Source organism: Nerophis ophidion, linkage group LG13 (genome assembly GCF_033978795.1).
Source record: "Nerophis ophidion isolate RoL-2023_Sa linkage group LG13, RoL_Noph_v1.0, whole genome shotgun sequence".
Taxonomy (NCBI): Eukaryota; Metazoa; Chordata; class Actinopteri; order Syngnathiformes; family Syngnathidae; genus Nerophis; species Nerophis ophidion.
The window spans coordinates 20,920,982-20,947,263 of record NC_084623.1 but is presented as its reverse complement, the minus strand read 5'-3'; the positions used below and the strand labels follow the sequence as shown (position 1 = coordinate 20,947,263).

General features: G+C 36.3%; 1 protein-coding gene across 6 annotated transcripts in view; it reads left to right on the top strand.

Annotated features, from left to right (window-relative positions):
- The window catches only part of glsb (glutaminase b), a 65,354-nt gene that overhangs the window by 30,799 nt on the left and 8,273 nt on the right, over positions 1-26,282 (top strand). For 4 of the 6 annotated variants that reach the window (XM_061918553.1, XM_061918552.1, XM_061918555.1 and 1 more), the window contains 7 exons: positions 547-613; positions 2,111-2,161; positions 4,314-4,490; positions 6,136-6,267; positions 8,230-8,322; positions 20,783-20,844; positions 24,809-24,885. In XM_061918553.1, the coding sequence (XP_061774537.1) occupies positions 547-613; positions 2,111-2,161; positions 4,314-4,490; positions 6,136-6,267; positions 8,230-8,322; positions 20,783-20,844; positions 24,809-24,885 (659 nt within the window). Of the gene's footprint in view, positions 1-546; positions 614-2,110; positions 2,162-4,313; positions 4,491-6,135; positions 6,268-8,229; positions 8,323-13,258; positions 18,446-20,782; positions 20,845-24,808; positions 24,886-26,282 lie in introns of those variants that run through there. The other 2 variants (XM_061918557.1, XM_061918556.1) reach the window with 2 other exon arrangements.

Sequence of the window (26,282 nt, the reverse complement as noted above, 5' to 3'; positions counted from 1 at the left end):
CAGGTTCGCTTCCCATCTATTGACATCCCAAAGATCGCTGCCGTTGTGTCCTTGGGCAGGACATTTCACCCTTTGCCCCCGGTGCCGCTCACACTGGTGAATGAATGATGAATGAATGATAGGTGGTGGTCGGAGGGGCCGTAGGCGCAAACTGGCAGCCACGCTTCCGTCATTCTACCCCAGGGCAGCTGTGGCTACTGATGTAGCTTACCACCACTAGGTGTGAATGAATGTGAGTCCCACTTCTCTGTGAGCGCTTTGAGTGTTTAGAAAAGCGCGATATAAATCTAAGTTGTTTTTTTTTTTTTTTTTTTTTTTTTTTTTATAAATATAGAGGGGTAAAATTCCCAAGCACAATCCTTACTGATAAGAACTAAAAACTAAGTTTGCATTGTAAAGGTCTCTTGTCACATGTGCATGATTCATGATGGTAGTCACATTGCAAGACTGCATACTGGTGCCTATGTTGACATGCATACACACACACACAAACGGGGAAACATGTGCTTCCTCCTTGTGATACGGAGTATTCTGTTTGTGTGACAGATTCCAGTCCGAGCGTGATTCAGGAGACAGGAACTTTGCCATCGGCTACTACTTGAAAGAAAAAAAGGTTTGTCCTCGGATGAGTCATAGTGTATTCTACTCAGATGTTCAACTCTTGGTGTTTTGTTAAATATTCATCAAGTCCATTCAACTAAGCCAATTATATTTGTATAGTGCGTTATATAGCACATATGCTTGACCCATGGAACAGGTCTGGAACAACACTCGTACTGCAGAGCAAAACCATGCCAGCCTAAGGCCTCCACATCCATCATCTTTACATCTAAACTGGTATGAGACCAGCCACCTGACCAGTTGCTAAATCAATTGCATTGCATAACCAAATACAGTCAAATTTCACATTTTTAAGTGACTTATGTGGCCAGCCTAAGGCACATCTCTGCAATACTTATGTTGTATAATCATCATGTTGAGAGGTGTGGCCTCTCAATATGCTGTGTAGACATGATAGAGCAGGCATGATAGACATGCCTGCTCAGTGGCTGTTGTGGTTAGTGTCCGCCCTTGGGCGGTTGGTCGTGCGTTCAAACCCCGGTCGAGGCATACCAAAGACTAAATATTGGGACCCATTACCTCCCTGCTTGGCACTCAGCATCAAGGGTTGGAATTAGGGCTTAATTCACCAAAATGATTCCCGAGCGCGGCAGATGGGTCAAATGCAGAGGTTAACTTCACCACACCTCGTGTGTGTGTGACTACCATCGGTACTTTGACTTTTTTTTGTCAAAGGAAAAATGCTTACTAACACAAATTTATACCAATTAGCCTTTTGTGTACATTAAAATAGTGTATTTGTGTGGAAGTTGACTTAATCCATTGTACATAAAGTGAAATATTTCAAGACTTTATTTGTGTGATGGTTATAGCTTCCAGATAACAAAAATCTGAAATTAGGTGTCTCAGAAAAGTGGAATATTGTAAAACAGAATAAACAAAAATATTGATTCATCTAATTAATTGAAAAAAACAGCAAAGGTTTCCTCAGCCTTGAACTCAGAGGTGCCCAAAGTGGTTTAACTTTTTGAAGTGACAACATTTTTTTTTTTTTACAGTGAATGTACTGTATGGATGGGGATGACACAAAAGTACACTAACAATAGCTATATTGACAGCAAAAGCTATTATATTAATTTAAGCAGATGAAGATATAAATGTAAGAAAGATGGAAAGATGAAATATACACATATTCATGTTTAAATGCAGATCGTTTTTGCACAAAAGTTGCATTAATTACACATGGATACAAATTATTTCCTCTTTTGTAGTTTTGGGCATTGGAAAAAAAGTATATATATATATATATATATGTATATATATATATATATATATATGTATGTATATATATGTATATATTAATAATAATTAAATAGAATAAAAGGCCTGTAGTACATTTCAAACTTATTTATCCAACCATCCATTTTCTACCGCTTGTCCCTTTCAGGTTTATGTTTAACTGAAATCTCCTTTTGAAGATATTCTATATTTGTAAAGTGTTTTTCTTCTGCGTGGCTTTGAAAATTTGTTAAACAAGTTTTTCCTGCAGTGTTTTCCAGAGGGGACAGACATGACATCTATACTGGACCTCTACTTTCAGGTGACTTTGTGTGTGTTTATTTGCATTTCGCCGGGAGAATCCTGGCGCCACACCGTTGTTAGAGATATTTTGTATGTACCAACATCTCAACATTGACCAGTATCAATGCCGTAAATGTGAGTGCGAATGGTCATTAGTTTGTATGTGCCATGTGATTGACCAGCAGCCAGTCCAGGGTGTACTTTACCCCGCCCTTCGCCTGAAGTCAGCTGGGATAGGCTCCCACTCACTGAATGAGTCGCTAAAATGAAAGATTCCCTGTTTAATCAGTGGCAGAATATTCTATAAGAATGCTGTTTTACAAACCTGGTTTCCATATGAGTTGGGAAATTGTGTTAGATGTAAATATAAACGGAATACAATGATTTGCAAATCCTTTTCAACCCATATTCAATTGAATGCACTACAAAGACAAAGATATTTCATGTTAAAACTGATAAACATTTTTTTGCAAATAATAATTAACTTAGAATTTCATGGCTGCATCACGTGCCAAAGTAGTTGGGAAAGGGCATGTTCACCACTGTGTTACATCACCTTTTCTTTTAAAAACACTCTAAACGTTTGGGAAATGAGGAAACTAATTGTTGAAGTTTTGAAAGTGGAATTCTTTCCCATTCTTGTTTTATGTATAGCTCCAGTCGTTCAACAGTCCGGGTTGTCCGCTGTTGTATTTTACACTTCATAATGCGCCACACATTTTCGATGGGAGACAGGTCTGGACTACATGCGAGCCAGGAAAGTACCCGCATTCTTTTTTTACGAAGCCACGTTGTTGTAACACGTGCTGAATGTGGCTTGGCATTGTCTTGCTGAAATAAGCAGGAGCGTCCATGAAAAAGACGGCGCTTAGATGGCAGCATATGTTGTTCCAAAACCTGTATGTACCTTTCAGCATTAATGGTGTCTTCACAGATGTGTAAGTTACCCATGCCTTGGGCACTAATGCACCTCCATACCATCACAGATGCTGGCTTTTGGACTTTGCGTCGATAACAGTCTGGATGGTACGCTTCCCCTTTGGACCGGATGACACGATGTCGAATATTTCCAAAAGCAATCTGAAATGTGGACACGTCAGACAACAAAAAACTTTTCCACTTCGCATCAGTCCATCTTAGATAATCTCGGACCCAGAGAAGCAGGCGGAGTTTCTGGATGTTGTTGATAAATGGCTTTCGCTTTGCATAGTAGAGCTTTAACTTGCACTTACAGATGTAGCGAAGAACCGTATTTAGTGACAGTGGTTTTCTGAAGTGTTCCAGAGCCCATGTGGTGATATCCTTTAGAGATTGATGTCGGATTTTGATACGGTGCCATCTGAGGGATTGAAGGTCACGGTCATTCAATGTTGGTTTTCGGACATGCCGCTTACGTGGAGTGATTTCTCCAGATTCTCTGAACCTTTTGATGATATTATGGACCGTAGATGTTGAATTCCCTGAATTTCTTGCAATTGCACTTTGAGAAACGTTGTTCCTAAACTGTTTGAGTATGTGCTCACGCAGTTGTGGACAAAGGGGTGTACCTCGCCCTATCCTTTGTTGTGAACGACTGAGCATTTTTTGGGATGCTGTTTTTATACCCAATCATGGCACCCAACTGTTCCCAATTAGCCTGCATACCTGTGGGGTGTTCCAAATAAGTGTTTGATGAGCATTCCTCAACTTTATCAGTATTTATTGCCATCTCTCCCAACTTCTTTGTCACGTGTTGCTGGCATCAAATTCTAAAGTTAAGGATTATTTGCAAAAAAAAAAAAGTTTATCAGTTTGAACATCAAATATTTTGTCTTTGTAGCATATTGAACTGAATATGGGTTGAAAATGATTTGCGAATCATTGTATTCCGTTTATATTTACATCTAACACAATTTCCCAACCCATATGGAAACGGGGTCTGTAATTTGGTGTTGAGTATATCCTTGTTTGGTTTAATTGCATCAAACTATCATGTTGTACCAAAACTTCAAATAATAAGTTATATACTGAAATATCTGTATTTTGTCAGAGACAAACAAGAACAATGACAGCAGTAGATATCAGATTTAAGTATTTGAATATACTGTATGTCTTCTAACCCCAAATAAAGTTAATCCAACACTATTCAGGAGATTTGCTGATCTTTTTATATCACTGTGTTTGATTTCCAGCTGTGCTCCATTGAGGTGACCTGCGAGAGCGCCAGCGTGATGGCTGCCACACTCGCTAATGGGGGCATCTGTCCGATCACAGGTGAACGTGTGTTAAGCCCTGAGGCTGTGAGAAACACCCTGAGTCTCATGCACTCCTGTGGCATGTATGACTTCTCTGGACAGTTTGCCTTCCATGTAAGTCAAATGATTCTTGTTATATTCGTGGAAAAATGTGATTGATTTTAAATTGCTCTTTATATTTCCATTCTTGTGCGATTATATATAGTCTTGACCAATTAAGCTTTAGGTTACTGGCAAACATTCTTGATTATGAATGCAGTGGTTCTTTGGTTTTTGTATGTCCCACTTAATCCATGATTCCTATTTTGACTAAAACTTATTTGAAAAAAAATTGTGCCATTTATATGTATTTCAAATTTTTTTCTGCGCGGAAAACTATATTTAATCCCAATGAAATGTTAACTGGCAAACACCTTGGTACCACTGTTCAAGGGAATCCATGTATTCATACATTACATAGCCAGCTGATGCAAATTCGACCAATCCTCACAAGTTATGCACGGCCTTGTAACATTGTCCTAAGCCTACAACTTTCCTGCAGGTTTTTGCTGATTAGCGTCTTTTTTGCCCATCTAATTTGTTTCTGAGCGAGCAAACTGTCTAATCAGTACTTATTTCTTTCTTGTGAAGATGAAGCAGAAACAGCAGCGTATGACAATAATTCCAGTCTTTTTTGCTCAATCAGCACAATTGTATAGTTTTTTCCCGTCTACAGCGCTAAGCCTTCTAGGTTATATGATATACATATATTTACTTTCTACTTTATGTGATTTAACCTTTTATTTTGGGTAAGGGAATTAAGAACAGATTTTCATTTGCAATGCTGACCTAGCAAAGAGACACCATTTACATGACTGAGATGATGTGTGATGATAATTGCTCATTGTCTCTCAATTACAAAAAAAAATGAGCGCTCTACATCGCTCTCAACAGTTTGCAAATGTTCTTAATGTGCATATTAAATGTGCTGGAACATAAATGAATGTTTATGATGGAAAATCCCTTTTCAAGCATAAAATGAATATTGATTTCTGCAACTTGTGGACAACAGAGTAGATTGCAATTTAGAAGAAAATAAGAAAGCCTTTGGTGGTGTATCTTTTCGTAATTATAAGTAACTATTATTAGTTATGGTTAAATTAAACAGTACAGTAATTTGACAATGAGCTCAAAAGAATGGGCTTTTACTGCCATTTTGTTACTATTTGTAGGTATGTGTGGTATAAAATAATTAAAGCATCAATACAGTGTTTGTTTTCCAATTTTGTTGAGATCCTCTGTTTTTCTATAGTAAGATTACAAGGATCACTACAAACATGGATAACAAATTCGTAATATCACAAGTTAATCCAATGTTATTGAAGAAAATAGGCCTCAAAACATTGCCGCTTTTTCAGAAAGCTACGGCAAAAGTTCCAGAGAGTGTAAGCGCAGATAAACCTTGTGAAATTCTGGAGGGACTGGCGACCGAATGAAGAACCTAGTGCAGCGGTTAAAAGTAGAGCTCTTATCGGTGATAAAAAAAAAGTAATTTTGACATCAACACTCAATTTTACTGTACTTCTATATTTCCATTTGAAACCCCTGTTGTTTTATAATCATTTTTTAAAGGAAAACATTGTCATATGCTGCAGTGTAACATTAGAAATAATGTCAGCTGGTTGATATGTTTCTAATCATTTTTTTCATGGAATACTAGCATTGCGTATACTATACAGATTTTTGGTTGTTTTTTTGATCAATTGTTTTTGTTTTTTAGGTGGGTCTGCCTGCCAAGTCTGGAGTTTCAGGGGGGATCCTGCTGGTAGTCCCCAATGTGATGGGTATTTTTTGCTGGTCACCTCCCTTAGACAAACTGGGCAACTCAGTCAGAGGAATTCAGTTTTGCACGGTATGTAACACAGCACTCGATTCCTGAAGTATACAGTAGCAGTAAAAATATGTGGTTGTTTAAAGTGGGTCAAACAAGGAACCTTCTACACCTTTCCTAAACATGGTCTCAAGTTAGAATTTACAATGCTTATGAGAGACAAGACCACATACCGGTATGTATTTTTTTAAATGCATACTAACTTGTAAATAAACACTTACAATGGAACCAATGAGAGCCATTATATCATTGCAGCTGTTGTGCCTATTCCAACCACAAAACCCAATAAATAACCATGCAAAAAGCGCAATGATCAGAGAGTGGTTACTTCCTTCTGCTTCTGTTTTGACATCATGAGCCCAGTGAGCTGCTTTCCAGCCTCTGAGCTTGTGAAAGTTTATTCTAGATAGTCAATCATGTTTTTAACCTGAATAGTGAAATGATGTCAACATAAACTGAGAAGTTGGTCCGCTTTGACAGCCAACTTAGTGGTGAAAAAGAACAGAAAAGATGCTTCCTTCCAGTCCCCTTTTTTCTCTTTTTCCTTAGTCATTAAAAAGAAAAAAACGGAAATATGTGAACATCCTACCAGTTTGAATCCCAGTGAGAGCAGACATTGTGTTTTATAGTTTGTTGGCTCTCATGAAGTCTGCAGTGAGTAGTACTCAATGATGTTGTTAAAAGAAAAATTGACCGTTGTGATGCGTTTTTGGAATTAATGCGCCACCGCATGTATAAAATTATTAAAATACGTAAATATTACATGTTATTATGAATCTGCCTGTTACTACATTACATATATATTAAGAGGGTGTATGTATAAGGTTGATGGAAGTGTTTGGAGGTTTTTTTAAGAGCTTTTTAGGCAGAATAGAGAGACACCTATAGGTTCCATTGTAAGCGTACTTTTGCTCACATATGCAGTTATTTACGAGTTAGAGTGCATAAAAAACAAAACTTGTTCTTGTCTTACATACATTAAAGGTTGTGAATGATTGGCAAAATCTAAAAAAAAAAAAAAGTGTAATTCCCCTTTAAACTGAGCATAGAATCAAATAATACTACTGTGGGACCTCGATATAGGAACCCTTTTATATCCAACTTTTTTGGTTTACAAACCTTAAATAATACAAATATGCCTCTATGAGTGAACTTTGTCTCTGTGGATGACATTTACACACCTGCAGGCCAAGAAACAAGGCAAAACATTGTTGCGGAGGCATAGTTATCCACTTGAGTTGTTAAACAGGAAGAGTCATGTCTCTATACTCTCAGCATGTGTGTATTTTCCTAGTTTTTTCGCCTTTTGGCGAGTTTTGTCTTTTCAAAAGTGTTGATGAAATAGAATATGAATGCTCTTAAAATAAGTCAAAGAATATGAAAGCTCTTAAAATATTGACTTACTTTGTCCACACGTTGGTATTGTGACATAGCCACAAAAAACACTTAGACATTGATAACTAGAAAAGTTTATCTTCCGATTCCGTTGTCCTGAATCCAGACGGTGATCCGGATTAGCTCCAGCATGTATACATACACCTATTACTTATCCCATTTCTGACGTTTTCTAAAAGGTAGATTAATGGTCAAGCCTCTTGTCAGTATTTCACTGTCTTTGTGTCTGTTGGTGGAGGCGGGGTCGATAGCATACACACACACACACACACACACACACACACACACACACACACAATAGTAGAGGCTTGTAACGTTGACTTAATGTAATAACATTGTAGAAATGATCCGGATCGGTCCAAAAATTTAATGACTTGTTTTATCTCCCATTTTGGATATTTCCTGAAAAGAAGGCGTAAGTCCGCCCATAACTTTATGAGCTATGCAGAGAGAAATAAAGGAAACAGTTTCAACACTCTTGTCTGTCTCCACTTCTTTTTGTGGGGCCACTAGCATATGAAAACTCACTCAATGTACAATGGTCTGGTTGTTTATCTACCTTTATAATGTGTTACTTTCGCATTACAGGACCTGGTGGAACTTTTTAACTTCCATAACTATGACAACTTGAGGCATTTCGCCAAGAAACATGATCCTCGCAGAGAGGGCGGAGAACAGCGGGTAAGGACACACAACAGCTCTGCGTGAAAATGTGTGATTAAAAGCCATACTGTATATGAATCTTTGCCAGTAGCTTCAGCTGGTTTTGACAATTGCTGCATGCAGGTTTGTGCATTTTGTCATTTACTTCTTAGCTGACAAAGCTTTGGTTGTTCATCTGCTATCGTAGATTGGTGGCGACTAGGTCGAGGCGATATTGCCTAAATATAAAATTTCGGATTTTTTTCACCCAAAAATTAGATTTGTGATTTAAAAAAAACTTTGTACAAATGACAGCGATAATTCAAACCAAGTTTTTATTTTATTTGTTCAAAAACTAGTAGTTTGAAATATAAAATGTAGTGTATGCATTATATCTTAGAAAAATTGTCTTTTAATCTTTTTAGACCAGACATAAATTGTACTTTTTATAAAATGATTTTCAATAATCCAAATTTAGAGCTTCCTCTGGAAGGTAATACTTCTATCTTGAATAAATTACTTATTTTAACAAAAAAATTTAGCATTACACCATAAATCCAAATATATTATAACTTTCAACATTGAGATTGATGTAGTGCAAACTTAAAACTTCTATCTTTATAAGAATACTTATGTAAATAAAAAATATTGTATTGTACATTGTATGCAAATAATTAATCAAGTAAAACATGAGAGGACTATCGTTTCAGTAAGTGGATAAAGGCAGGCTTTTTCATTCACTCATCTTGGCAGTATGCAGAATGGCTGCTTTTGTGATCGTCCTCCACTGTGCTTCAGTCTCATCATACATGATATCGTCATACATTCCTGGTGTAAATGATTGCACCACAGTAAGTTGCTTTTTAGCTGGAGTTTGTTTGGTGTTAGTCTTGTTCGCCTCGTAAACAGTTGCATTTCCCACACTCAATTGGAGGCTTCTGTTTTAGATGCTGGAATAAGTTTGTTGTGCTGCTGCCACTTTTAAACAAACTTTGCAGTCTGCAGTGATTTGTTCCACACCTGTTGCCACAATACAAAACTACAGACAACACCTTTCTTTTTTTTTAGAAAAAAATCCTCGCTCTCGTTAGCATTATCCACGTATTGCTAAGTTTCGCTGTTGAGGTATTAAGGAGGGAGAGTGGAAGATACAAAAGCTTGTGGGGGCAAAAAGTATGCCGAAGCAAGAGCAGAAAAAAATCTATTTGTTTATTTTTTTGATTTTCTGCAACAAAACTCAAATTTATTGATAAATTGCACAGGCCTATTGGCAACCCTATTGCCCGGTTTGTGTTGGGCATATGCAACCAGGTTTAATTAAATTATTGCATTAAAAAAGCGACCATTATGACATCACTCTTGGTTGACTGCAGAAGAGAATGTTTTAACATGCGTTACTGTCATGCAAGTGTAAAACAATGAGTTCAACAAATATTTAAAAAAAAAGAAGATAAAAACTACATGGCATATTACACATCTGCATACCTTGCAAATGTCTAATAATAAATTAACAACCAGATATTTATTTTTAAAGTCATACTAAGGTGCACAATACTAATTACCCTGTCATATGTATATCAACACATTCATAATATTCAAGACATACATACACCTTTAAAAACAATCAATTAATTATCAATTTGAGTGCCCCTGTTACATTTCTACAAATCTTTTATTATATTTTATTATAATATTCCACCAAGGAAATGATTTTGATACAACATAAAATAGTCTATGTACAGCTTATAGAACAGCGTAAATGCACTGCCTCCTCAAATCAACTCAAGACACATCTATTAATGTCAAAACTGCTAGCAACAAAAGTGGGTACACCGCTATGTCCTATGTGTCATTTCTTCAGTGTTGTACCCATAAAGATACATAATAAAATATTAGCAGAATTGTGATGAATGTAGTCAGTTTTGAGATACTGTATACAGTACTTGCACTGTTTATTATATATATATATATATATATATATATATATATATATATATATATATACACACATACATATATATATATATATACACATATATCATATTTTCCGGTTTGTAAGCTGCACCCACTAAATTTTAGAATATATATTAGCCGCACTGGACTATAAGTCGCAAATAAACAGTATACCGCACGTTATGAAATTAGATATATTCACATAGTAAGATTTTGCAAATGTTTATTTTCATACCTTAATTGTTTCCAAACGGTGCCTGTAACACGGCAGTAAAACGGCTGATCAAACAAAACAGAAAAGTATTTGATGTCTTAATTTGATTTTAAAAAGATGTTCTCTTTTTCAATAGGGTTCAAGATGTCTATCACTTTGTTAAACACTTTGAACAGTTTCTTAAAGTGGATAATATTTGGATATTGTTCGATTTCTCGGCTATGTATATGTACATATATATATATATATACATATATATACGTGTATATATATATATATATATATATATATATATATATGTGTATGTATGTATGTATGTATATGTATGTATATATATATATATATATATATATATATATATATATATATGTATATATATATATATGTATATATATATATATATATATATATATATATATATATACACGTTGTGTAAATAAAAACAGAATACGATGATTTGCAAATCTTTTTCAACCTATATTCAATTGAATAGACTATAAAGACAAAATACTTAACGTTCGAACTGAAACACTTTATTTTTTGCAAATATTAGTTCATTTGGAATTTGATGGCTTCGACATGTTTCAAAAAGCTGGCTCAAGTGGCAAAAAAGACTGAGAAAGTTGAGGAATGCTCATCAAACACTTATTTGGAATACATCTCACAGGTGAACAGGCTCATTGGGAACAAGTGCGTGCTATGATTGTGTATAAAAGCAGCTTCCATGAAATGCTCAGTCATTCACAAACAAGGATAGGGCGAGGTAGGGTCACCACTTAGTGAACAAATGCATGAGCAAATCGTCCAACAGTTTAAGAACAGCATTTTTCAACGATATATTACAAGAAGTTTAGGGATTTCATCATCTACGGTCCGTAATATCATCAAAAGGTTCAGAGAATCTGGAGAAAACACTGCACGTAAGCGATGATATTATGGACCTTGGATCCCTCAGGCGGTACTGCATCAAAAAACAACACATCAGTGTGTAAAGGATATCACCACATGGGCTCAGGAACACTTCAGAAAACCACTGTCAAATTAGGTACTTCAAGATACATACATCTGCATAGCAAAGCGTTACAGTCAAACTACAATACTTATTTCACTTATATATGTATAATACAAATGAATGAGTCAGTTATTTTAAAAACCCCGTTTCCATATGAGTTGGGAAATTGTGTTAAATGTAAATATAAATGGACTACAATGATTTGCAAATCCTTTTCAACCCATATTGAATTGAATGCACTACAAAGACAAGATATTTGATGTTCAAACTCATAACATTTTTTTTTTTTTGCAAATAATAAATAACTTAGAATTACATGGCTGCAACATGTGCCAAAGTAGTTGGGAAAGGGCATGTTCACCACTGTGTTACATCACCTTTTTTTTAACAACACTCAATAAACCTTTTGGGAACTAAAGAGACACATTTTTGAAGCTTTTCAGGTGGAATTATTTCCCATTCTTGTTTTATGTACAGCTTAAGTTGTTCAACAGTCCGGGGTCTCCGTGGTGGTATTTTAAGCTTCATAATGCGCCATTCATTTTCAATGGGAGACAGGTATGGACTACAGGCAAGCCAGTCTAGTACCCGCACTCTTTTCCCATGAAGCCACGCTGTTGTAACAAGTGACTTGGCATTCTTTTGCTGTCATAAGCAAGGGCTTCCATGATAACGTTGCTTGGATGGCAACATATGTAGCTCCATAACCTGTACGTACCTTTCAGCACTAATGGTGCCTTCACAGATGTGTAAGTTACCGATGCCTTGGGCACTAATGCACCCCCATACCATCACAGATGCTGGCTTTTCAACTTTTTACCTAGAAAAATCCTGATGGTTCTTTTCCTCTTTGGTCCGAAAGACACAACGTTCACCGTTTCCAAAAAAACTATTTGAAATGTGGACTCGTCAGACCACAGAACACTTTTCCACTTTGCATCAGTCCATCTTAGATGAGCTCGGGCCCAGAGAAGCCGGCGGCGTTTCTGGGTGTCGTTGATAAATGGCTTTGGCTTGACATAGTAGTTTTAACTTGCACTTTTAGATGTAGTGACAGACTGTAGTTACTGACAGTGGTTTTCTGAAGTGTTCCTGAGCCCATGTGGTGATATAATTTACACACTGATGTCGCTTTTTGAATCAGTACCGCCTGAGGGAACGAAGGTCCGTTATATCATCGCTTACGTGGAGTGATTTCTCCAGATTCTCTGAACCTTTTGATGGTATTACGGACCGCAGATGGTGAAATTCCTAAATTTCTTGCAATAGCCTGTTGAGAAATGTTGTTCTGAAAACGTTTGACAATTTGCTCTCGCATTTGTTCACAAAGTGGTGACCGTTTCCCAATCCTTGTTTGTGAATGACTGAGCATTTCACGGAAGGTGCTTTTATACCCAATAATGGCATCCACCTGTTCCCAATTAGCCTGCACACCTGTGGGATGTTCCAAATGAGTGTTTGATGAGAATTCTTCAACTTTATCAGTATTTATTGCCACCTTTACCAACTTCTTTGTCACGTGTTGCTGGCATCAAATTCCAAAGTTAATGATTATTTGCAAATAAAAAAGGGTTTATCAGTTTGAACATCAAGTATGTTGTCTTTGTAGTGTATTCAACTGAATATGGGTTGAAAATTATTTGCTAATCATTGTATTCCGTTTATATTTACATCTAACACAATTTCCCAACTTTTCTGGAAACGGGGTTTGTATGTATAGAATGTGCATCAACTGCATGACATATTCACATTGGGAAGCGAAGAGACTAATTTGTTATTCATGTCAATTGAAACAGCAGCAATTCTTCGGACCGATGGACTATGACAGTCTACAACAAGAGCTAGCACTGAAAGCCCCCCTTTGGAAAAAAGTCTCTCCCACCGAGTCGCACCAGGACACCTCTACTACTGTAGTCTATAGGGTGGACAATGTCAGCAAGTGAAACCATAAAAGGTCAACTTGACATGATCGTTCCTCCTACCCCTGCCACACCCTCAAATATTTATGTAAATTATTTAGAGGAATATTTATTGTTTGTGAAGCGGTTACTGTTTGGGCTGACTGTTATTATTTTATGTTTTTCCATGATGGGATATGAAATGACAATTTGTGCAGAATTCTAAATGAAATTCCAACTCCCGCTAGTTGCCTTAGTGTGTCAAATCTGATCACTTTGTCATCTTGTTCAAATACCTATTTCATTATGATTGCTCATTGCGTCTTATTACCACTCAGTGGAAAATTGTTTTCTCCTTTTATAGAAAGACTATGTTCTGAAACCAAAGAGTATGTGTGTGTGTGCATGCGTGGGTGTGTGTGTGTGTGTGTGTACAGGTTTGGTACAACCAAGCTTTAGACCTACAAGCTGTTGCCTATTGTATCACCTTAGACTGGTTGTATCAACACAGTAAAATATCCACTCAGTGTTTTTTTGTTTTTTTATCGGTGATATTGTCAGGTCAAGAAGTATTCATTTGTCTATGAGATTAAACCTAATAGTCTGCTTTTCAGAATATTTCTGTAATTCAATCACAACGATGTAGCTATTGTTTTTATTCGACTGTATATGCTGGAACTTGAAGGGAAAGCGTTACTTAAAGTTGAAGTGCATACCTTTACATACCTCACACACACTAGCAACGTTTCTTCACTTTATGAGCTTTTGACCGACAGTTCTGATCCAGTTCTTTGGTTAAAGGCGAGTTTATCTGTGCTAATGCTGGCCTGTTGGTATAATTACAAACATAATCTGGATTGATGGATTATAAAATGACAAAGATTGTCATTGGCATCTTTTATTGACCTTTCTGTTAAATTTGTTCCGTTTTTATAGAGACGACCAGTATGGGCAACTGACTTATGAGAGATACCTCAGTTTTTGTAATCCGTTTCAAACGGATTAAAAACCGAAACCCGAAGTAGTTTTACCGAAGAAAACCTTTTTATGATACATTTTAGTGTTAAAAAAAAAATGCTTATCAATCACAATTGATATCATATTTATTGACCTGTTGGGAGTGACTATCTTTGGCTTTTTGTACTTAATAGGAACAAGTGTGTAACTGTGAAAGTGTCCAACATTGGCAGAGGCACGTGCTTCAGCATTGTTCGTCTTGACAAAAATAAAGCTGCTGTAAAGATTCTAAGAAAACTGCTGCTGGAATTGATCTTTTCGGGATTCCAACCTACCCTTTAATCACTCCGCAGTTATGTTTTTTCCTAAACGCCACATGACTGAGTGGCAGCTCAGTATGGATATGTAGTTCTAAATAAGTGACCTTAGCATGTATTACTGCTCAAATATTCCCAGTTAAGGACAGTTTTACTCTGTTAAAGTTCTCTTGAAGATGCTTTCCTTTTGATAACAAACTACCATATCATAAATATTTAGGAGATCAGACCTTACAGTAATTCGCAATTCACGAAAATCCACTACTCTCTGCAAATATTGCGCGGCCTTGCAACTGTGTCCAATCCCCTCAACTTCTTCACACATCGGCCAGTCATTTTGGCCAATTAAATTTATCCCAGAGCAGTGTTGTTACACGCTCAACTGTCTAATCAAATCATATTTGTTTTTTGTTTGTTTTGGCAAACTAGGAACGGCAACATTTTACAATATTTTAGCTCTTTATTGTTCCAACAAATAGCACTTATTCGAAGTTCAAAACGGCTCATAGTTCAGCGCGTAGCTTTCTGGTTAATGTAGTATTCAAACATTTATCAAAACATTGACAGAGAAGTTGATGTGTAATGATAATCGCTCATTTTCTTTCATTTACAAAATGAGAATCACCGCTATGATGGCACTTAACAGTTTCAACTGTAAAACTAAGATGAAGAATGTCTGCCACTTGTTGGCAACAGAGTAGACAACGGACATCAAGGGAGCCTTTTGTGGTGTTTGTGTTCATAATACAATAATTTGACAATAGGTGTAGAGAATGACCATTTACTGCTGTGTACCGCATTTTTCGGAGTATAAGTCGCTCCGAAGTATAAGTCGCACCTGCTGAAAATGCATAACGAAGAAGGAAAAAAACAAAAACATATAAGTCGCACTGGAGTATAAGTCGCATTTTTTCGGGAAATTTATTTGATAAAACCCAACACCAAGAATAGACATTTGAAAGGCAATTTAAAATAAAGAAGAGTGAACAACAGGCTGAATAATTGTACATTATATGAGGCATAAATAACCAACTGAGAAGGTGCCTGGTATGTTAACATAACATATTATGGTAAGAGTCATTCAAATAACTATAACATATAGAACATGCAATACGTTTACCACACAATCTGTCACTCCTAATTGCTAAATCCGATGAAATCTTATACATCTAGTCGCTTACATGAATGAGCTAAATAATATTATTTGATATTTTACGGCAATGTGTTAATAATTTCACACATAAGTCGCTCCTGAGCATAAGTCGCACCCCTGAAAAAAACTGTGACTTATAGTTCGAAAAATACAGTAGTAAGTTAGGTTTTGTTACTCTGTGTTAATCAAACAAGTGAAACATTAGTATTTTTACACATTTGTGCGCAACAAAACCCCACGTTTTGTCCGTTATGTTGAAATCCTGTTATGTTATAATGAACACACTGACAACAAATTCATAAAATTTCAAGCGGAAAAAATTATCCACGCAAGTTTTGGCAATATTTTTAGTAAGGTTGTCGCAAAATCAGGAATTTTACATCTCAAAAGCTAACAAGATCCTGGAGGGACTAAAAAACAAGCACTTTTGGTTGCTTACTGATTTCAAAACTGTCTTGCAGTTAAATCACATTTGATTGTTAGCATGTAAACACATATACACTTCTAGAGCATTTATATATTCAGTAGTGCCTCAAGTTAGTTGTATTCCTCAGGTGTGTCGAGCTTTAAGCAGTTTGCATTTATACACATTGCTGATTGGACTAAAAAGAGAATTTAAACAATGTGACATGAAAAGACTTGTCTGTTTGGAATGTCATACTGCTGAAATGGGAATGCTTGCAGGGTTTATACTTAAGTTCAATGTGAGATCTGTTTGTACGGGTTTTTGTTTGTTGTCATAGGCCCTTTTTGTTTTCTTAAATCTTTTTTGCAGTATTTTATTGTGGAAAGTATTCAACAGCCTCTACCAACATGCATTTAATTGGCCTTTTTATTGTATTTCTTGGTTACTTAATTTGTAAATCTAAAAAGCAGCATACGGGTAACACAATAATTTTATTGTAAACATTGGAGGAAACAACACTAAGGCTATTACAAGGGGTGTCCCGATCTGATATTGACTATTGGTCCAATGTCAGCAAAAACAAGTGTTGGGTTATATAATCTTGCATGCAAGATCTTCGATAAAAGCAGTCTGGCTGTACAATTACTTGTGCAAAGCTGGACAGCAAGTTAACATCTAAATGTTCTCCAATAAGCACATAAGGTTGCTCCTTTCTTGTATTTTAGTCAAGTCGTTTACCAGAGGTAAACATGGCAGGCTATAGGCAACTAGGAGCTGACAACAGCTAAGCACACAAGCAAGACGTATGTAATATGTGTTCTTAATTTAACAATATTGCAGTCTAAAACAGTACATTTTGTTAAAAAAAAAAAGTATCAAATACTAATAACTGCTTATTGTTACGCTCTCCAATGCAGAAGCATATTAGAAAGTATCCAGTAAAAAAAGTCTCAGCATCATTCAATTTACTGCAACATGAGCTTAATGAAATATTGTGGCCATTTGGTGTTGCCAAAAAACAATCACCATTCTACTTCAACATGGATAGCATAAGTTCATTGCAGATAGTTAATAATAAATATGTTAGTATTTTTCCTCCCTAACAATGTTCTTTGAGTAATTTCGGTTGATCACACCTTTTCTAACCTTCCACAAGTCTAAATAATAAAATAATGTATGATTCTTGTACAAATATTGATATCGATCAATACTCAAGGCTCCAAAATCAGGACCATATCGGAGAAGAGAAATCGGAGGGCTCCTAGTTATTATATAGGATAATGTGCTAACTTAGGACCTTAACTAAACATACAAACTGAGGAAATAATTTATGATGGTGATGGTGAGAATGCCTCCTGATTTGTCCGGCATTTACTCTAAAGTTCTGTCCTTGCATGTCAACTATTAGATCAGATTCATCCAGCACTGATACAAAGCAACCAATCTGGACTAATCATTTCAAACTTAATTATTCTGTTTCCCCAAAGAACCAAACAAGTCTAATGCTGTGTACTTGAGGCTGGACCTTGTAATATGAAACGATACAACTCTTGCATAAGAGGCTTTTGAATAGTTTCATCATCAGTTTCATGTTTGCTTAGCTGTCATACATAACTTTTGCACGCTCCTCATTTATGTATGAATTTAATTAGGATACTTTGTTGTATGTTCTTTTAATTTCTTTCACATTTTATGTTGATTTCTGTCTTGGACATTAATTTTATCCTGCGAGACACTGATTAGGCAAACATTTACCAAGGCTTTGGAAATGTAAAGTTTTGAATAAGTACATGTATTTATTTATTTATTTATATGTGTATGTATGTATGTTATTTATGTATGTATGTTTGTATATATGTGTGTGTATGCATATATATATATATATATATATATACACACACATATGCACAAATATACATATATATTTACAGTAGATACACATACACACATATTTATATACACATTTGTGTGTGTGTGTATATGTGTGTGTGTGTGTATATATATATATATATATATATATATATATATATATATATATATTATACCTATAATATTTGTTCATGAATGAACCTTACATTTCCAAGTTGGTACTGTCAAAGTTTTTTTGTCTGTGGATTTATTTTCTTTGTCCACATGGGTGTATTTGTGATATGTATAGATGTGTGTGTGTATATATACATAAACTATTTCATTGAGACTGTGTGGTGTTGCATGTAAAACAAAACATCAAATAAAGCACTTATAGATACGCATTATCCTGTTGCTTAATGAATCCATTTGCAAACTCTACCAGTGTTTCCCTACAGGCCTGCAATCTGTTTGTGTTAATTGTTTGATGATGCTATTGTCTAATTTGCATGATTGGCCATGACGCATGTATTTTATATGTGCTGGCACATTGTGTTATTTTGCAGGTAGTATAACTATTAATATATATAAATATATATGTATATACTGTGTGTGTGTTTCCTTACACATACAAGGTGGGTAAGGAAAGTATTCAGGCCCCTTTAAATGTTTCACTTTTTGTGGGAAATCTTGCCCATTCCTCTTTGCAGCACCTCTCAAATTCCATCAGGTTGAATGGGAAACGTTGGTTTTCATCCAGAATGTCTTTGTATATTGCTGCATTCAGTTTCTAGTCTAGTCTGGGAGTTGACCAAGAACCAGATGGTCACTCTGTCAGACCTACAGCATTCCTTTGTGGAGTGAGGAGAACCTTTTTCAGAAGGAGAACCATCTCTGCAGCAGTCCAACAATCGTGTCTCTCTGGTACAGTGGTCAGACAGCAGCCATTTCTTAGTAAAAAGTTTGCCAAAATGCACCTGAAAGACTCTCAGACCAGGAGAAACAAAATTATCTGGTCTGATGAGACAACGTTTAAACTCTTTGGCGTGAATGCCAGGCGTCATGTTTGGAGGAAACCAGGCAACCTCATCACCAGGCCATTACCATCCCTACTGTGAAGCATGGTGATGGCAGCATTATGCCTTGGGGAGGGTTTTCAGTGGCAGGAAGTGGGAGACTAGTCAGGATAAAGTGAAAGATGAATGCAGCAATGTACAAAGACTGCCTGGATGAGAACCAATGCTACACCTCCAATCTGGTGGAGCTCGGGAGATGCCGCAAAGGAATATGCAAAACTGCCCAAAGATAGGTGTGCCAAGCTTGTGGCATCGTATTCAAAAAGACTCGAGGCTGTAATTTCTGCCTAAGGTGCATCAATAAAGTATTGAACAAAAGGTCTAAATACTTAAGTATGTGTGTTTTATTTTTAATGAATTTGAAGAGAATATATATTTTCCTGTTTCCTTCTGTTAAGATGGGGCACTGATTGTGCATTACCATGACCAATTGTCCCTGATATAATACTACTAGTTATACTTCCTCCATCAAGTTTTCATTATTCGCATTTGTAATATCATAAACTAACCCACTATTCCAGGTTGGCTCGTAACCAGTGTTGCGTGTGACCAACCTTCCCTCCCAGGGAATTAAAGTCACTGGTCAATCCCAAATTCTTTCAGATGACGTATATGCAGAGTAAGAAGGACCATCAAGAAAGAATAAGAATATTATCAAGTTTTACTAAAGCTTTAGGAGACCAGCCTACACCTATGTGGTCATACCGGCATCTCGAAATGGTCTAACATTCAAACGGGAAGAGACAACTTCTTGAATACAAAAACAGCCCCCACCCTGTCCAGAAAGGAATACAGCCTCATTGTTCATATACAGATAAGATATAAAGGGAGTACTCCAACTCCAAAATTACAACTCTTCAAGGTAAAGCACGCAGTTTACTTCCGGATATAAGATACAAACAAAGAGAGTAAAAATTAAAGAATACTAGCTGCTTTAAACATGACTATGAATAAAGAAAGAACTCTTAAACATGTATGCATTCTCCACACCAGGTAGTCGTAGAACAATTTCTTCCAGCCAATATGCAAATTAAAATAATCCAAATTGAGATAGATAGATAGACAGTACTTTATTGATTTCTTCAGGAGAGTTCCCTATAAAAAATTAAAATTCCAGCAGCAGTGTACAGAATTGAGAACAAATTTAAAAAGTAACAGTAGGGGGTATAAATGGAAATAAAATAGAAAATATAACAATAAAAAGCAACAATAACAATACATATAACAGTAAAAATAAGAATTTAACAAGACAAACTAGGCAGTAGTGACCATGTTATGAAAATGTATTGCACTTAAACAATTTTTTTTATTGTTTTACATCCCGTCATCCTAGAAACCTTTATTTGAATTCATGAGTCGGTATATCCATCCATCCATCCATTTTCTACCGCTTATTCCCTTTCGGGGTCGCGTAGGGCGCTGGCGCCTATCTCAGCTACAATCGGGCGGAAGGCAGGGTACACCCTGGACAAGTCGCCACCTCATCGCAGGGCCAACACAGATAGACAGACATTCGGTATATATATAAAAAAAAGGCTTTATAATGGAAAAAAACAATCCATTTCTGCTGTTGAAATATTCCAGCAAGTGCTGCGAATGTTCTCACATTTGTTTTGTAATTCCATCCCTTTGTTGTTGTGCAACTTTGTCCTCTCTAATCTGCAGGTCAAGTCTGTCATTAACCTGCTGTTTGCTGCCTACACAGGAGATGTCTCTGCTCTGAGAAGGTAAACATGCAGAATTGTGTACTGCTCACACTTTTATCAATGCTTCATTCACCCAGGGAGGAGAGAAATCTTTCACTTTTCAACAGTGCTGTATATCAAGTTTTGGTAAAACCTTTCTTCGAGGCATGAAGTGCAATGATACAGCAGAATCGGTTAAGTCATGCTCCTGGACTTCCATGTTCAAATTTCAAAAAATGTTTTCCCCTCAACATAAACATACAAGCTGCACAGCCAGTTAACATCTTAAAGTCCTTAAATAAGCACACAAGGTTGGTCTTTTCTTTAATTGTATTCAAGTCATTTAGGAATGGTAAACATGATAAGCTATAGGCTACTGGGAGCTTGCAGCTACACAACAGCTAGGCACACAATAGTACACAAGCTAAACATGTAATAAGTGTCCTTAATTGAACAATATTGCAATTTTTAAAATAGTGGCCTATTATCTGCTGTTGTCCGTTTGGCCCGCAGTGGTACTCTGTTGTAATACAATTTTCCACCTCTTGTGGCAGTAATGACAATATCAAACAAGTCTGAAGTTAAAGTCATAAAAAAATTTAAGCGCAAACATTATGACTAAGTTATAAAGCAGTTGATTAGTATTTATTTTCAAATCAGCCTTACCTAAGCCACGATAATAATTTTTGTGATTAACACATGGTTTCGTATCATTTGACGAGGTTTATCCTGTTAAACTCAAAGTGTTAATATTACTTACTGATACAATGTCTCTAAGACAGAAGCGTACTAGAAAATATCCAGTAACAAGCGTGTCCACATCACTCAGATGACAACATCCATCCATCCATTTTTACTGCTAATTCCCTTTGGGGTCGCGGGGGGCGCTGGTGCCTATCTCATCTACAATCGGGCGGAAGGTGGGGTGCACCCTGGACAAGTCGCCACATCATCACAGGGCCAACACAGATAGACAGACAACATTCACACTCACATTCACACACTAGGGCCAATTTAGTGCTGCCAATCAACCTATCTCCAGGTGCATGTCTTTGGAAGTGGGACAAAGCCGGAGTACCCGGAGGGAACCCACGCAGTCACGGGGAGAACATGCAAACTCCACACAGAAATATCCCAAGCAGGGGATTGAACCCATGACTACTCAGGACCAATTTTCCCTCCAATTTTTCATATGTGTGAGCAAACGCTAAAACTTCTTGAGCATTCAGTGGCGCACATGTGAGCGACTGCATACGTGCACACTGTTATGCACTTATCTTTTTATTCGACTTTGTGCGCGGCCTAGATTTGCCGTGCGCAGAGGACGCGTGAGCATTGTGCAATTGCACAGGCGCGTACTTTAGAGCAGTGGTTCTCAACCTTTTTTCAGTGATGTATCCCTTGTGAATTTTTTTTTAATTCAAGTACCTCCTAATCAGAGCAAAGCATTTTTGGTTGAAAAAAAGAGATAAAGAAGTAAAATACAGCACTATGTCATCAGTTTCTGATTTATTAAATTGTATATAAGTGCAAAATATAGCTCATTTGTAGTGGTCTTTTCTGAAATATTTGGAAAAAAAGATATAAAAATAACTAAAAACTTGTTGAAAAACAAACAAGTGATTCAATTATAAATTACTTCTACACATAGAAGTAATCATCAACTTAAAGTGCCCTCTTTGGGGATTGTATTAGAGATCCATCTGGATTCATTAACTTAATTCTAAACATTTATACACAAAAAAAGAAATCTTTAACATCAATATTTATGGTACATGTCAACAAAAAATCTAGCTGTCAACACTGAATATTGCATTGTTGCATTTCTTTTCACAGTTTATGAACTTACATTCATATTTTGTTAAAGTATTATTCAATAAATATATTCATAAAGGATTTTTGAATTGTTGCTATTTTTTAGAATATTTTTTAAAAATTTCCCATACCCCTGGGCATACCATCAAGTACCCCCAGGGGTACGCGTATCCCCATTTGAAAACCACTGCCTCAGAGGGAACGTTACTCAGGACCTTCGTATTGTGAGGCAGACGCACTAACCCCTACTCCACCGTGCTGCCCAGATGACAACATGATAAGCGTAAATGAATCAACTATTGTGGCCACTAGGTATTGCCAAAAAAAATACTGTTTTTCACATCAACCATGGTTCTTTGTTAAGCAAATTGCACTTGATTAAGCCACTTTTAACATTCCATGACAAAATAATACAAGTATATACTGTATATACTTTTATTCAACATTGGAATCAGGCTTCAATGTCGGTAAACTTTTTGAAGCATTGAAATAATTATACTTGTTAATAAAGTCTATATTATTTACTTTAACATTCTGGCCACTTAATTTTAAATTTGTTGGCCCTTTTTTGTACAAAAAAATGTTTTACTTTTTATTTCTTCCAAAACGGCAGCACGGTGTAACAGGGGTTACTCCATGTGCCTCACAATACAAAGGTCCTGAGTAGTCCTGAGTTCAATCCCGGGCTCGGGATCTTTCTGTGTGGAGTTTACATGGTCTCCCTGTGACTACGTGGGTTCCCTTCTGGTACTCCGGCTTCCGCCCACCTCCATAAACATGCACCTGGGAATAGGTTGGTTGGCAACACTAAATTGGCCCTAGTGTGTGAATGAGAGTGTGAATGTTGTCTATCTATGTTGGCCCTGTGATGAGGTGGGGTCTTGTCCAGGGTGTAATACGCCTTCCGCCCAAATGCAGCTGAGATAGGTTCCAGCACCCACCGCGACACCAAAAGAAGCGGTAGAAAATGAATGGATGGATTTCTTCCAAAACAAAACTTAATTATTTGTTATATGTTAATTCCATTCTTGAAACATCAAAACTTAATTAGGTTTTTACGTCGGTTTTAACAAAGCTGGTTTTAACCAAATCCATGCAATAATTTGTTTTTAGTGCACACTGCAAAAAAGCTGACAAAATATAAGACAAAATGACTAGATTTGAAGGGAAAAAACGATTGAAGACTTGTGAAATTATCTGTCCATGCAGCTAGTTAATTTTACTTAATAAGACACCCTAAATTAAGATTTATATCACTGGACTTTTAAAATTTAAATAATAATTTTATTTTGAAAAGAATATTTTTTCAATTTGCTGTTCTTAACTTAAACATCCTCGGGATGTGGCATAATCTTTTAAGAAGATTTTCTATGTGGGGAAAACTAAAATAGTTTCAAATAGTTCATTTCCCAATGTTAACATTTTTAAACTAGAATAGACAAAATATAATTATTCACGCAAAAATTAAGATTATGATGTAAATCTCTTAAAACTAGGGAAATTTCAACACCACTAATAGTCTTGGCAAGTGGAAAATAATTTGAAATGTATAGGAGGCGGTGACGTTGGGTTTAGGGTGGAATGGGGTGCCCTATAGGAGCCCCTAGACTAAGGGTGTCAAATGAACAGGTTTTACCCGGCCCGCGGGATCAGTTTGCGAAGAAAAAAATGAGCTGAAATGTTTTAATGAAAAAAAAACGCTGTTCTAAATGTGTCCACTAGATGTCACAATAGCAATTCTTTGTATCTTTGTTGATAATGGTACATATGTAAAACAAATAAACCACATGTGAGTGCACCAATTGAGCCAAATGAGCAAAGTATATAAATAACATCCTGTAATTTATTTTTTGATTTATTTTTTTTGATAGATTTAAAATTAACACCAAAGAGTTGACTGATTAACATTATCACATAATTTATTTAAAAAGTATAAATAACGATAGAATACTGTTAACCGCAACATGTGAGCGTAAAAAAAACCCCCCAACACTATTATGATTTGTACATTTTCAGAATCTGAAGTTGTCTTTATTTTTAAGATATTGTGCCGTGATTTTACCCACTTGGGAGTAGATTTTTCTCCATGTGGCCCGCGATCTGGAATGAGTTTGACACCTGTGCCCTTAAGGCACTGATTTCATTTGAGGTTAGTAAACAAAAGGATTTGTTGCTGTGTGTGTATGTGCAGGTTTGCCCTGTCATCCATGGACATGGAGCAGAGGGACTATGACTCAAGAACAGCCCTTCATGTGGCAGCAGCTGAAGGTAATAAAATCATGCTAATAAGAGTAATAGTTATACTCGTAATAATTACTTAGTTTATTTCCAATCACAGTGGAACCTCACTTTAAGAACTTGATTGGTTTTTGAACATGGTTCACGAACCAAAATGTTTTATAGTAAAGCAGAGTTCCCCCTAAGAATCAATGTTAATATTTGATTACAGTATGCTTTTTACACTGCAAAAACTGAAATCTAAGTAAGATCAAATATCTCAAATAAGGGGGACATTTTCTTATTTTCTGTCTAATAAGATCATCCTTCTCACTAAGCAGATTTTATGTTAGTGTTTTACTTGTTTTAAGGGTTTTGGTCCGAAATTATCTCAGTAAGATATTATCAATCAATCAATGTTTACTTATATAGCCCTAAATCACTAGTGTCTCAAAGGGCTGCACAAACCACCAAGACATCCTCGGTAGGCCCACATAAGGGCAAAATATTACAGCTTGTAGCCCAGATTTTATGACTTATATTGAGTAAAACATGCTTGTAACTACAATATCAACTGTTGCAAAGCTGTGCCATTAACACTCACAAGTATAAAACTACAGTTTTAAAGTAATCATTCCTTACTTCAAGCATGAAAAAAATCATCATGCGGAGCGCATATCATTATGTCAAGATAATGGCACTAGCATTTACTTATTTAATAATATTTTTCAACATATTGAGCAAAAAAAGGTGTATTTTTTTTTTATACCAATAAAAGTACACTTATTAGTGAGAATACACTTATTTTAATGTATTTTTTGGTTCATTGAGGTTAGATAATTTTACTTGTTTTGGAAAGTCTTGACAAGCCACATTTTCTTGTTCTATTGGCAGATCATTTTGCTTAGTTCAAGTAAAATGCCCCTAATTTTGTATTTTTCTTTTTCTTGTTTTTGAACACTTGCTTTTTGCAGTGTAGTGTCATTGCACAAGTACAACATTTAATTTCTATCATAAACCCGTTCAATATAGACAAACATTGTACAGGTAGGCAGAACAGGAACGATGATGAGTCGCCACTACGGCGCTCTGTAATAGGAGGGAAAAGGGTAGGCGCTGGGGTTGGATGAGTTAAAAAAAAAAAAAAAAAGTCAATCTCCAACTGGGGTCCTATGGGGGTATAGCGGACCCTGTATGAAGTGACAAAAAAAAACTTGATAGCAAAGTACATATACATATTACAACATTCAACTCGAAATTTGCATTGAGGTGTCTGGGGCGGATATCTGACCCGAAGCTGCTCCATGTTCCAACATACAACGTGGGGTGAAGCGCCGAAGGGGTGTCGGGTGGGGTGTGTGTGTGTGGCGTGTATTTTTTGTGGATGCGTATGTGTGTGTGTAAGCCTGTTGTTGCGCGTCTCTGTTCCACACTGCGTAAAGTCAGTG